Source organism: Puma concolor, chromosome D2 (genome assembly GCF_028749965.1).
Source record: "Puma concolor isolate L17-30 chromosome D2, mPumCon1.1.hap2, whole genome shotgun sequence".
Lineage (NCBI taxonomy): Eukaryota > Metazoa > Chordata > Mammalia > Carnivora > Felidae > Puma > Puma concolor.
In genome coordinates, this window is record NC_141677.1 from 61,222,149 (window position 1) to 61,235,515 (window position 13,367).

Genomic DNA, 13,367 nt, shown 5'->3' on the forward strand with positions numbered 1-13,367 from the left:
CCCCTACCCTACCTTTCACACTCATTTCCTTCTCTGCATTTTCCCCCATATGGCTCTCAGTGTCTCCTATACTATATACTCTTTGCTCTGTCCCCCTACCCTGCTAGAATATGAGCTCCTTAAGGACAGGGGCTTTTGTCTCCTTTCCTGCTTGTCCCTCTACCCACAATGGAGCCCAGCCGCCAATAGACAACTGAATAAATATCAAATGAATGAATGAATGGAATTAGGAAAAGACCTACAATCCTCAAGAGGCAGCCTGGGTCTGGAAATTGATACCTGGTTTCTAGTACAGGCTTTGGCCCTTGTTATGTGGTTTTCGGGCCCTATGTTGTCTGTCTATAGATGATGGGGGAACTCCTGAGGTCCTTTGCTGCGGCAGCATTCTAGAATGATGCTTGGCCATGAGACTGGAGGAGAAGGTAGGGTTGGACAGAACCCCGAGGAGAGAGCCCTCACTCATGCTTTCTCATCCAGGCTTGGGTGGAGTCTTCGCTGACCTTGAAATGAAAGGTAAGGTTCTGGTTTGGAGTTGGCAGGGTTCTGGGAGGCTCAGGTAAGAGAGAAATGGGTGAGCGGGTCCAGCCCCACCTGCTGGGTGGGGACAAGTGGAGGCCTGCCCACTAGGCTTGCCTCCTCCTCATGGGGAGTTGGTCCCTGTGAGGGTCTCATGGACAGTACTGCTATTAAAAAAAAAAAAAAGGAGAGGAGGGATCGGAATGAGGTAAGAACTAAGGAGAAAGGACTGGAGAGGGCCTTCCGTGTGGGTCACCTGGGCCTGCACACAGGTCCTGAGTGAGTCCTGGGAGGTCAAGCCTCGTGCAGACCTCAGGCAGGCCCCAGGGCCCTCACAGCCAGCACCCACTCTAAGAGCAGCAGACCTTTTGGCCGAGAAGAGCCCAGTTCTCCTCCCTTTTCTGGGCCTTGCAACAGCTCCCTGCTTGTTTTCCCCGAAATAAATGGACTGAGCATATTGGGCCGGCAATAACCCCTTGAAATCAGTTGTTATCACAGTTAACAACCAGTTTGGCTTCAGTTCAGGCTGTTAACTATCAAACCACTAAGTGCCGGTAATGATTGATTCTTGGCCAGTTGCAGCTTGAGTGGGCTGTAAAACCCCATTAGCGAGGGCTCTGTGGAGGCAGCAGGGCAAACATAAACAAGGTGGTGGGTGCTCCAGCCCAGCCTAGCCACACCACTCTGGGCTCCACTCCCATGGGTCCCTGGCCTGGGCTCCTGCTGGAAGTCAACCCCTTCCCAAAGGCCCAGGAAGCCTCAAGGAGCATATCCCCACCTCCTGTCCACCTCTACACCCCTCCATCCCCCACCCCCAGTCATCTCTCGCCTCTCTGTAAAGCAGGTCTGGCTCTCTGGACAGCTCACCTCTTCTCCCTCCAGCAACCACGGCACACTTCACCTAACACCCTGGCGTACTCAGGCATCCCCAACCTGGGGGCTTCAGGAGTGGCTTTGGCCTAGCCAGTGACCAGCCTTGGCCCAGCCTGGCCCCACTTTGTGGCCAGGATCCCAGGCAGCGAGAGCCTGACATCCCACCCCCACCCCAGACTCCCTCCTACCCTATGGCTTCCCCCAGGAATTGCTCTCAAACAAATGAAATGTGGGCAATTACTGGGCTGGGGGCTGGACAGGCGGCCGTGCAGATGAAAGCGTTTCCTGGACGGTCTCTTCATTTGCATGGCATCAGAAGCTGCTCAGAAGGTGTGACTTTTCCCACAGTGAGACCCTAGTTCCTTGCACAATAAAGCCAGGCTGCTCACCCAGAATTAATTAAAGGGGGAGGGGAGGGGATGGAGCAGAGGAGGAGGCACTAAGAACTGGGGGAGCAGGAAGAGAGATGTCTAGAGCCCCTCCCCACATCCCAGGTGTCTATGCGCCAGAAGACACCTACTCTATCCAGAGCCTCTTGCCCCCATAGCAAGCCAGACAAGGTGGCACGGACAGAGCCCAGGGCATCCCCAACCTCTCTACCCCAAGGCCCTCGAACTCCTGGTCCACCTGGATGGCCTGGCACTGGAACTTGCAGCTTCAACTCCGAGAGGCCCACGTGGTTAGGAAGCCTTGGGGTGCCCTCCCCCCACCCAATGGAAGTGCCAAGGAACAGAGGCCCAGAGGGAAGAGGCTTCTGGATTGGGCCAATGACTGGACCATGGGACCAGTCCAAGGACACTGTCGAAGAAGGCAGCAGAAACAGCCAGAATGGGAGGCCTCAGTTATGAAGACTGGGTGAGCTCTGCCCTCAGGAGACCTACCGCCTCTGGGCTTGGACTCTCCCTCGATGTGGCATGATGCCCATCTCACAAGTCCACACACACACACACACACACACACACACACACGCACGCACACACACACACCTCTCCGCCCACTGCAGGCCAGCCCCCGTGTCCCCACCATGACCTGCTCTGCCACTGCCATGGCACGGCCTGGTCCTCCTCCTTCCACAGCTGTCTTCCCTCTCAGGCCAGTCCTCCTGACCTATGAGCTGCTGCCTGGTCCTCCAGGCCAGAGTCTGCATCCTGCTCTCCCCCCACGAATTTTCCCCTCCGGTCCGGCCCAGTTCCTCTCCCCCGAGGCCCCATCTCTCCAGGGTCTGCGCTCCTCCTACGACTGTGGTCTCTGGGCCCTTTGGCAGCACCTGAGCTCAGCACCTTCTGCTCTCAGCTCTCGAACCAGAATCCTCAAAAGTCAACACCTGCTCCACGTTGTGACTGTCAACACCAGTCTTGGTGGTCTCCCCTCCAACGTACCCTCCACCTTGGGCCCTGGCAACTGCTCTTTTCTTTCATTCTCTGGAGGCTGCTCCTCAGAAAGAGCCAGCTCTGGCATCTCCAACCTGTCTCCCGCACAGACCTAGGCACACACACAGAGGCACTTTTTAACAACTCACGGAATCCACGAACGCAGTTCTGGTCCTAGCAGAGCCATCATTTCTGCCCCAGAGGTGGCGGGGGAAGTGATGGTAGTGACTCCTGTTAAGAGCTAGGAGGTCCATGTACGAGAGCTCCCAGGACCAGCTAAGCAAGTGCCTCTTCTTGCCCCCTTCCCTGCTTCTGTCCTATCCGGAGAGCACCTCTGTGACAATGATGCGGGCGCGGGACCTAAGTCAGGCTGGAAGGAAGCTACAGTCAGAACTGGGGTCTGATTTGCCTCATCTCTCATCTGCCAGGGCAGCTGGGGGAGGGGGTGGAAGCTGACCACTGGCAGGACTTACTCTCCAACACACGTTTTTAATACCCAAGTTAAATAAATATTCCAGTCATTTAATAACAACTAACACACATCCACCCCCCCCCCCCACTGACACCCACTCTTAAAAGACCTGCCCTAGGTCCCCAACCTCCCCTCCCTCCCCACACCCGAGGGGTGAGGTAGAGTCACTGGCCGCCTGGCCAGCTTGTCCTACAGGTGCTGGGAGCACCTCTGCTGGGCTAGAAAAGCCCCCCCCACTCTGGGTGAACCCCGGCCGGAATCCCAGTCTAGGCCGCTGCCGGGCCTTCCTGAAAGTTAAGAAGACAGACACCACAGCCAAGTGGAATACAAAAATAGAGCCTCTCTTTTGTTTAAAAAAAAAAACAAAACAAAACAAAACAACAACAAAAAGCCCAACAGCAAACAATTATCAACAGCTAGCACCCGGGGCTCCCCCAGCTCCTCCCCAGCCTTCAGCAGCGCAGACCTCGCTGGAGGTTCTCTGTGCTCGCGCAAGATGAGCCGCTCCGCGCCGGCGGCGGGGAGGGGCCGGCGGCGCCTACCGGGGCTCGGGGGCCCAAGTCCTCTGGCTGCCGCGCAGGCTGCGCGTGAACGGCGGGTAGTTGAGGAACTCGAAGCGCAGGCTCTGCTCCGTGGTGTGATGGCCTCGGGGCAGCCGCTTCATGAAGTGGACCTCGCGCTGGTGCTGCCGCGTCTTGGAGCCCTTGCGCGGCCGGCCCTTGCGGGTGAAGGCCATGTACCAGCCTTCGTACTTGGCGTTCTGCAGGGCCGTGTAGTTGTTCTCCAGCACGATCTCCGTGAAGACACAATCCTTGCCCTTGCCGTTGCTCTGCAGGTGGGGGGTGGGGAGGGGGCAGACGCGGCGTTACTGGGCTCTGGCCGGAGCTCCCCAGCAGAGGCAGAGGGCAGGCGGCCCCAGACAGCAGGTGGGCACCCCAGCAGATGGCAGGGTGGGCACGAGCTGCAGCCCCACCCCCGCCCGGGCACCCGCTCTCTAATCCCTCACAAGCCGCAGCCCACCCGGCAACTTCCTGTCCTCCTGGGCAGCAGTGACACATGGTTGTCTCCGGAGGGGCCGGGCCCCAACACAGAGGGGCAGAGAGGGGGCCCAGACCCTGCCTGCCCTGGCCTCCTGCCCACCAGTCTGGCCGAGCTGCTGGCACCAGTTTCCCCAGCTGCCCCCCCTCAGCCCCTCAGGACCCCAGGGGCCCCAGGGCAGCCACCCCATGGGGGAGGGGAGACCTGCGGGGAGACTCGGAGCCCCAATCCCCAGAAGCCCAGGAAGCAGGGAACTCGAGGCTGGAGAAGAGCCGTGACTAATGGGGCCATTTCAGAGCTAGGCCGAGGGGCTGGGCCTGCGGCTTACTGAACATTCCAAATGCTGGTACCATGTAATTGGACATAATAGCAAAGCAATTTGGCGATTTGTTAAAAAGATATATGGAATTTACCAACCCCCCCGCCAGCCCCTACCCTAGCCTTCCTTCTTCCTCCTTTGCCTTTATAGCTTTTCATCTCTCAAGCAGTTTCCTTCTCTCTCACCTCCCCCCCCCCCCAATCATTAGGTAACCCCAAGGTGGCCCTGGGTCTCTCTGCCCACCTTGTTGGGCTCTGGCTCTGCCAGCCCAGCTACTCCCCAGGCCCTGGGGGGCCCTCCCTTCCTTCTGGGGCCTCACCTTGGCAATCAGCTTCCCCTTCTTATTCATGCAGATGTAGAGGCCTGTCTCAGCTCCTCGGACTCGAACCCGGCTGCCAAAGGTATCTGTCTCCACAATGAGCTTTGCTGTCAGGGAAGGTGGGGGGATGGTTATTGGAAGCTCCCTGACCCCCACTGTACCACATCGTCACCCCAGCTGACCCACAGACCTGTCACATCCCCCCAGCAACTGCTCCAAGAGCAGGTATCCAAGATGTGGGCTCCGGCCCCAGCCCAGCTGCCAATATGCTGTGCAACTTTGCGAAAGATCAAGTCTCCTTTCTGGGCCCCAGGACCCTCACTTGGATTTACATAAGGGGGTGGATAAGATCATGGAGTACAAACGGTTCTGCAGAGAGATCTTGGGGCCATCAAACTGAAAAGACTCTCTTTTAGAACCAGATAGTATTGACTTTTATGTCAAGGCTTCATGACTAGAGCTCCACTCTTATCAAAGATCTCGGGGGATCCTTCAAAGTCAAAATATTATGTGTCCATGCCTCACATATCACTACAAACTTCTGGGGGTACAACAGTGACATCAGCTGGGAGGCCAAACATTAAAGCATCTCTCCTGTTTCTGGCCCCTCAGGTTCTAACTCACAGCCTTCACGACCCCCTCACCCCACCCCTGCTCTGCTGAGAAGATGACCGCTCTCCCTACACACACGGCCCATACATAGCCAGCTGCTCTCCCAGAACCTCAGACTCCAGCTGGGAGGATTCTGCTCTTCTCCACGCTTCCCAGTCACCACTGTCCCCAGCCCCAGTGTCCAGAAATCAATGACTCAAATAGTCTTTTCTCTTTCAACCTCCATCACAGCTGGGCTTCTCACCCCAGTGACCAAACACTTACTGCGGGTGAGGAGGCGAGGAAAGCAGGCATGCTTGCCTCTCCGTCTGGAAAGCCCTGAGACAGGGAGCTGAATTCTGTGCCTTCTTCCCCTGCCCCCTCCCCTTAGACAGCCAACTTGCCACAGAAGTCCTGGTCCCCGTCTACTCTTTGTGTAACTCCTCCCTTTGAGGCTGTCCCCAAGAAGGGAATGAGGGCTGACTTAGCTGCTGGGGATAGGACAGAAGAGGCTGGGTCTCCTATCCTCTCTACTGCGGAGCCCAGAATTTTCCCTGCTTGAGAAGGCAGTTCTGGGACTCCCAGAGCTGCCTCCCAGCCTGCCCTAAGAAGGCAGCACCTTTTTTGTCCTCAAAACTAAACTGACTAGAGGTCAGTGAGGCAGCCCTCATTGCCCAGCCTGTGACTACCCCACCCCTTCGCAGAAGCACAGAGCGGGGACCCAGTGGCCAACTCCCCAGTCTGGCTCCGAGTCAGCCAGGGAAATGCAGCTGTCACCTCCCCTCCCACCCACCTCCTCTTGGACCCAGCCGGTCTGCTCATCCCTCTCCTGATCTGCCTTCCAGAGCAAGGAGTGGCTGCTGTTAAGGGCCAGGAAGGACACTAGCTGGAGAAGGGGCAAGAGGACTCTGGCCAAATGGGGCAGACAGGGATGGAACAATCCCTCGGTTCCTTCCTGGGACCCATAAGGAAGCAACTAGGACTTCTCTGCTATTCTCCCCCAGACTCATACTGTGCTGGCTATACACCCTAAGCCTCTCTGCTCTTGGGCCCTCCAGTTCCCACCCCTGCCTGGCAGGCAGGGACCAGGGAACCTGGAAAGCTTCCTACATTTGTAAGGACAGAAGTGGGCATGAGACTTCTGAGGTCTGAAGATGAGTTCACCCACGGCCAGCTTAGCCTCTTCTTCCGTCCCCAAAACCCAAGGATGCTGGACCATTTGCTCCAGTGGAGCAAACCCAGGAGGAGCTAAGCATTCGTTCCCTTTCCTTGGAAGCTGAGAGGAGAAGCCAGCAGCCAGTTCGGAGGGACAGAGGGACAAAGGGACGGCAGGCTGGCCCTGCCAGCGCAGCGGGGGAGCTCGGCCACCGGGCAGGCCGCCCCCCACCCCCACCACGGAGAGCCCCCACTCCCCTTCCTGGATGGATCTGGGGAGCTGGGGCTGCAAGTTTACAGCGGCTTTCCCGACCGGGCTTTTGGAAAGCTTAACATTTTCAAACCTATTCTTCCACCCCAGTGACAGATTTATCCCGGGAAAATTATGTCTCCTTCTCCAGCTTTGAAGGGAAGTCAGCTACGTCGATGCAGAAAAAATGCAGTGAGACATACTCGATCCCCCAAACTGGCTGGAGAAGAGGAGAAAGTATTCAGGAAATGTTAAAAAAGGTGAAAGTAAGAAGAGTTTTAATCGCTCTGCCAGACGCGGGGGTCTCTCCAGAGATTCATAGAGAACAATCTTGAACCTCTTTTTTAACATTTACAGACTTGCAACTCCTTTCAAACTCCACATCTGAAAAAAGGCTCGTTCTTTTTCTGTTTTATATCATTCTTCATTTTTCTTCTTAGCTCTTAAAATGCCTCACCTTTTTATTACATTTTAATAGAGTCTTCCCCTCTCCTTTCATGCTTGTTTAACTTGGTCATTATTTAAAGGTTTTTAAACTCACAATAATCGCTCTCTAAAAACAACACCAGCCGCCCAGAGGGCTTGCTTTTCTCTTGGTACATCCAGCACTCTAGAAATTGGCCTTGTTTCAAGGCAGGAATATTGAATGTTTTAGAAATCAATCAGTCCTCAGTCTCTCTGACCCGCAGTAGCTCCCTGGACTCACCACCCCACGGACAGCCAGGAGCCCAGCTCTGACCACCACCTGGGTTCCTGGGTCAGTGGAGTGGAGAGGGCCCCTTCCCAAGCCTAGTCCCCATGTGCCATTGGCCCTTCTGATCAAAATATTTAAAGGTTCATGGCATACCCCCTCCAAGTTGTAAGTTTTGGGGGGGTTTTGCTCCCTTCTCTTTCCCAACTCTCTCCTTTTGTGGGCCCTGGCGACATATCCTCTTTCAAGAGCTTCCCTTAAACCTGAGGCCCCCTCCCGCTGAACCCTCTTGCCTCCACCTGCAGTTGGGGAGGGGTGTGTGAATGGGGGAGGTGGAAAGGGAGACTCCTGGATTCATTCATCTGCTGGGCAGGGAAGGGGCACCTGTGGGCCAAGTACTCCCCGAGGTCCCTTCGCTGGCCCTCTTTTCTCCCGCTGACCCCAAGATGCTTTTTTTTTTTTTTTTTTTTTTTTTTTTTTTTTTGGCCTTAACTCCTTCCCTACAAGCCTCCTGCCGGTGCAGATGGGGCTGGCAGGTCCAGTCACAGCAGGCCAGCCAGGGAAAGGGGGGGTATGTTCTACAAGCTACCTTTACCCTGCCCAGTGCCGGTGGCCTTACCGAAGGGGTCCCCGTCCTCTGCCATGGCGTTGATGCGCTTGTTGGCCAGGACCTGCACGTGCTTCCCGCTGGTGCGGCTGTAGAGCTGGTAGGTCCGGATAAGGCGGCGGCTGAGCTGATCCGTCACCAGGCTCTGCTCCCTCACATGCTGTGTAAAATTAGGTGAGGACTGAACAGTTACCTTTAGGAAATTGAAAAATACACAACACGCCATTATAATGCTACTCTGCCCAGGGGCCCAAGTGGCCCCCATCGCCCTGCACGCCCCTCCACTGCCCCAGGCAGCCGGCAGGGGCTGGGGGATCCCCCCAACATGCCAGCTCAGGCCACGACACCCCACCCAGGAAAATAGGGCAGCCTCAGCCTAACATCGACGAGCCCGGAACGATCTGGACCTACCTGTTGGGAAACACCCTGGGACTCCCGGCCAGCTCCGCACAGGGAAGCAAGCTCCCTGCCCAGCGCAGCCCCCCTCACCCCGCCCCCCTCACCCCGCCTTCCTAGAAAAGCAGGGCGCTTGTAAGTAGGGAGGCAGCGCTGCCCGACCCCTGACATTTATAAAGACAAATTTACGGAGCAAATGTTGAGAGCGCAGAGAGCCTAGGCACCTGATCTTTCGGCCAGACCCGCCACAAGTGTCCCCAGAGAGCCGCGGAAGAGTCCCTGCGGCAGTCACCGGGACTTCTGACAACGAATGCTCCCGGGCCCCAGCTCCCCCCTTACTCGGCAGCCAGGTGTGGCTGGCCCTAGAGTTCCCCCCATCCACCCCAACCTGGCTAGAATGCACCGGAGACGGCGCTGGACTCCGAAACCTTGCGTTCGAGTCTCACTGCACACTAGCTGTGTGACCTGAGGCAGGGCACTCCCTCTCTGTTCCCTAGCTCCCTCCTCGGGGAAGTTCGGGGCTGGGTTTCTAAGGTTCCTTCCAGCCCTGCAGCGCTGGCCGCAGGCTCGGTCCAAGGGCCCCTGCCCGAACTTGCCAATCGGCGGCCCCCGCCGGCCCGCCCGGGCCCCGCCGCCGCGCAGTGCGCCTTACCTGGGCTTGGAGGCAGAGAACCAGCAAGTGCAACAGCCTGTGGGAGACAAAAGCGGGCGGGAGAGAGAGAGGGCGCGGGGTGAGCGGAGAGGGCGCGGCGGCGCGGGCCGGGCGGGGACGCGGGGGCGGCGGCCGTACTCACAGGCAGCTCAGCGCCGAGCGGGGGCTGCCCATGGCGCGCGGCCCGGGGAGCACCGAGAGCCCCGGCGGGATCACGCCGGCCCGCGGGCGGCCGCGAGGGACGAGCCGAGGGCGGCGGCGGCCGACCAAGGCTGGGGCGCGGGAGGCGGGCGGCGGTCCGGCCGCGGCTCTGCGGGTCCCGTGGAATGTCGAGCTCGCCGCGCCACGCCGTGCCGCGCCGCGCCGAGTCGCTCTGCCGCCGCTGCCGGAGCCGGTGGCCGCTGGCTGCTCAGGAGCCGGAGCGGGCGGGAGGGTAACGGGCCGGCAGGGTGGGTGGGTAGGTGGGAAGGGAGGGGGAGGGGTGAGGGCGGGGGGCGCCGCACCGGGCGCGAGGGGGGAGCGCGGGGCGGGCGGCCGGAGCCCGCAGCCCCCGGCTGGGAGCTGGGGCCCGGACGCAGCCCGGGGCGGGGGCGGGGCGGACCGGGGCGGGGCGGCCGGCGGGTCTGGGATTGGGGGTCTGGGCTAGGGGAGGGGTCTGGGGACCGCGGGAGGGGCGGGGGCGGCCGGCGGGGGGCGCCTCCCCCCATCCCGGGCCTGACCCCCTCGCGCGCCCTGGGGGTCTGGACCCGTGGGGATGGGGGACGCCTCGGGCTGGGGTTTCCCGGACCGCGGGGTGCGCCGGGGTGGGAGAGTGCCGGGTCTCCACGGTGAGCCCCGTTGGCTTTACGCCTCAGTCTAGGCGGCAGGTCTCCGAGCCACCTACTGTGTGCTTCGGCCGCGTGTGCCCCCTGGAAGTGGCCTCTGACGTGGGAGTGAATGGCTGTGCGCTCGGCTCTCGGGTAGTGCGTGCGTGTGCGACGGCGACCCGACCTCCCCACCAGCTTTCTGCTGAGTAACCCTTCCTGCCGGTTTCTGGTCTCTCCTGTCTCGTCCGGTCTCCAAGAAGACCCTGAGAGCGAGAAGAGTCCCCTCCCCCATTATCACCATCACCCCTGCCTCCGTCCCACATACACTAGCCTGAAGTAGCCACCTACGTGGGAGAGGAGCCCAGAGATCCCTGGAAGGACCCATAGTTGCTGCTGCTCTCCCAGAGCCGCAGGCGGAGGGGGGCAAAAATAACTTCTGTCCCCAGCTTTTCCTGGGGAAGAGACTTAGATCCAGGCCGCCTAGCCTTTCCCTCTCAAGGTCTCATTATTTGTGCACTTAGGCATTTACACACCTACTGTGTACTAGACATGGACTGGTGTTTTGTGTCAAATGTGAGGGGCTCGGTGCAGGGAGAGGGGAAACCAAAGGAGGTAGGGACTTGTCTAAGCTTCTCCCAGCCCCTCATTGCTTCCCCCAAGGGGCTTCTGGAACCCCTGAGCCATGGTGCTTCCTTAGGAGCAGCTTGGGTGGGCAGAGATGCCCTGGGACAGATACTTCTGAGGAGCAGGTGGAACCACTGATGCCCTACACAGCTGCTGCATCCACCTATGACCTCCCCTGCCCCACTGCCCCCACCTTATGTCCTTGGGGTTGGACTGGAGCGGTTGGGGTGGTGCCAGGAAGCCATTAGGCCAGAAGCAGTACACAGCACAGCCAAGTTCTACCTACCTCCCCTTTCTCTGTGCCCCACCTGTCCCTGTGCCCCACCTTTTCCCACTTCCCAGCCATAATAACACTGAGCAATGCATAGATAGGAAAACAGAGTACTTGTCCCAAGACCTCATCCTCCCTCAGAGAAGGAGACTCCTTGAGCCTACGTGTTACCCACCTCCAGGAGTCTGCTCACTCTGCCAGTTCTTGCACACACAGACCTCCAGACAAGGATCATGTCTTTTAGACCAGAACTTGCAGCTCATGGCACAGAGCTGGGCAAGGTTGTTCTGCAGTTGGTATTTGATGAATGAATAATGAAGAAATTGGCCGAGCATTTAGACCTCAGCTCATGAGTGGCTTCCCCAGGAAGACTTGGCTTTTCTCTCCCCACTACCCGCCCCCCCCCCAACAGATTATAATCACCACTATTTATTGAGCACTTGTATTTGCTAAAGGCTGGACTGGCACTGTCTCCTCTCAACTAAGAGGTGAGCCCATTAGAAGGGAGACAGGTGACAGCCCAAACCAGCCCTTTTCCTTACTATGCTCTTCTGCCTTAGAGCCCTGCAGGCCACTTGCTGAGTGTCTACCTCCCCAGATGCACTGCTTCAAACAGGCGGGATGCTCACCATTTTAACTTCATGCCCTGCACACAGTAGGCCCTTGAAAATGGGGTGTGTGTGTGCGCGTGCGCACACGCATGAATGAACAAGTGAATGGAGAGATGGAGAGCAGAGGGTGGGAAGGGCCTTCTCCCTACCAGGGACCCAGCCCTCTGAAAATAGTCTGATGAGAACAGCATAGAACAGCACTCAGGCAGGGGTCATGGCAGTCCAGCCCACCCTTAGTGTGCATAGTCTTGGAGCCACAACCAGAGTCACTCTGGGCACCTGCCCTTCTCTGGATAGAGGCCAGAGTATCTGACTCAGGATCCAACTCTGGTTCTGGAGCTCCCAGAAGGTTCTGAAGGCCTTGAGCTGAACTTCAATGATCTTAGCTCACTCTCCTCCCTCCCCCAGAGGAGATGGGCATCCTAGAACCTTAAAGTGGGAGGTCAAGGTTTTAGTACTACACTTTAACCTCTATCAAGGGGCCTCTCTGTAGGAAAGAATTCCTTTGCAATTGGACAACTTTCTCCCAAACTAGAACGCTCATCAGTTTGGGAGATTCTTCGCATCTCCCCAAAAGTCTATGGCTTGGGGCAGGGGTGGGAAGGGGAGCAGATGGGGACACCCTCACATTGGGTGCCAGGTACTGCTCCATCAGCCCTTTGAGTGACAGATGCAAATATTCTGCCGGGGCCCCAGCAGGCCGCTCTGTCCCTCCCTCACTCGCTTGCTCGCTTCCCGGCCAGCTCGCTCCTTCCTTTATCTTATCAAAGCCCCGTAATTACAATTGCTATTTTGTTTCCTCGAATCTGCAATCAGAGCTCCTTGGCCCTGATGAGGGAGCGCCTGTCAACCTGATCGCTGAGTGACAGCCGGGCCACCTTTCCTGGCCACCCCCACACTCCGCAAACACAAACATACACACACACACACACACACACACACACACACACACACCCTCGCCTCCTGCAAACACAAACACACACTCCTTGCCAACACAAACAGCCCCTCTCCGCAAACACGCCCTCGCGGGGACCCAAACACACACCTTCAGCCTCTTTCCAAACGCATCCCTCGCCCCAGGCCCACCCTGGGCCCCTCAAATCCACACCAGCCGGCGCGGGCTGCCTGGATTGAAGTTTGCTCCTACTCGCGCCTCCTGCGCCCGGCGTTCAAAGCGCCGCGGACTCTCCACCGACTGTTCAAATGCAAATCGCCGAGACTGCGTTAAGCACTTCGGACCCCGCCAGGGAGTCGTCTCCCCTCGCACCCCAAATAACAAGGCTGCCCATCCTCCAGTGGTCTGCAAACCGCGGATGTACGCCTTCATCCCTCGGCGCTCCGAGGCCAAAGTGAATTGGCAGTGCTCCTACTGTGCGCTGAGCTGGCAGAAGGGGCATCGAGGAGAGGCGGGAGCGGGGAGGGAGAAAAAACAATCCCCAGCTCTGTCCGCGGGGTGCACTTTTGGGCCAGGAAACTCCTGGAAGAAGGGGGAAGGTGTGGATTGGGTCCCCACTGCGGGCAGGAGCGTGCTAGGCGCCGGCCTGGGCTGCACGGAGACCCACGCAGGAAACAGTCAAGGCTTACAGTGAGCGCTCACTAGCTTCGCAGGGGGTAAATATCGGGACGGGGCCACACGCAGGGGGTAGAGGGGTTGACTGGGGAGGCTTCCCCTAGAGATGACTTCTCTGCGCTCAGCCGGTCTCCTGAGTCTCCAACCAAGCACATGCTGAGGACTCTGGAGGTTATAGGCGAGAGGAGGAAGGGAAGGGCTCTAACAGGACCTCTTCTAGCGAATCAGTCAAAGAA

The 13,367-nt window shown here is 58.3% G+C and overlaps 1 protein-coding gene and 1 long non-coding RNA gene across 3 annotated transcripts; one reads left to right on the forward strand and one right to left on the reverse strand.

Moving 5' to 3' along the window:
* Positions 1 to 3,551: 3,551 nt before the first annotated feature.
* Positions 3,552 to 9,460, reverse strand: FGF8 (fibroblast growth factor 8). 2 transcript variants are annotated; one of them, XM_086681309.1, is made up of 5 exons: positions 9,392 to 9,460; positions 9,250 to 9,286; positions 8,214 to 8,361; positions 4,908 to 5,014; positions 3,552 to 4,060 (listed from the first exon to the last, which is right to left on the reverse strand). In XM_086681309.1, the coding sequence occupies exons 1-5, from the start codon at positions 9,421 to 9,423 to the stop codon at positions 3,770 to 3,772; spliced, it is 615 nt and encodes a 204-aa protein (XP_086537435.1). In that variant the 5' UTR covers positions 9,424 to 9,460; the 3' UTR covers positions 3,552 to 3,769. The 2 variants fall into 2 exon arrangements, with proteins under 2 accessions (XP_086537435.1, XP_086537434.1); XM_086681308.1 differs by having other exon boundaries at positions 8,214 to 8,394.
* LOC147576128 (uncharacterized) lies at positions 3,838 to 7,401 on the forward strand. Its single transcript, XR_015242012.1, has 3 exons — positions 3,838 to 4,157; positions 4,942 to 4,989; positions 7,015 to 7,401. It is a non-coding gene; the product is annotated as an uncharacterized LOC147576128 (long non-coding RNA).
* Positions 9,461 to 13,367: the final 3,907 nt, after the last annotated feature.

Excerpts from the sequence above, each read along its gene's own strand:
- FGF8 (XM_086681308.1), bottom strand. The coding sequence starts at position 9,423 with ATGGGCAGCCCCCGCTCGGCGCTGAGCTGCCT. Across the intron at positions 8,395-9,249 it reads TTCTCTGCCTCCAAGCCCAG|GTAACTGTTCAGTCCTCACC; the intron begins GTAAGGCGCACT and ends AATTTCCTAAAG. Across the intron at positions 5,015-8,213 it reads AGAGGACGGGGACCCCTTCG|CAAAGCTCATTGTGGAGACA; the intron begins GTAAGGCCACCG and ends CTTCCCTGACAG.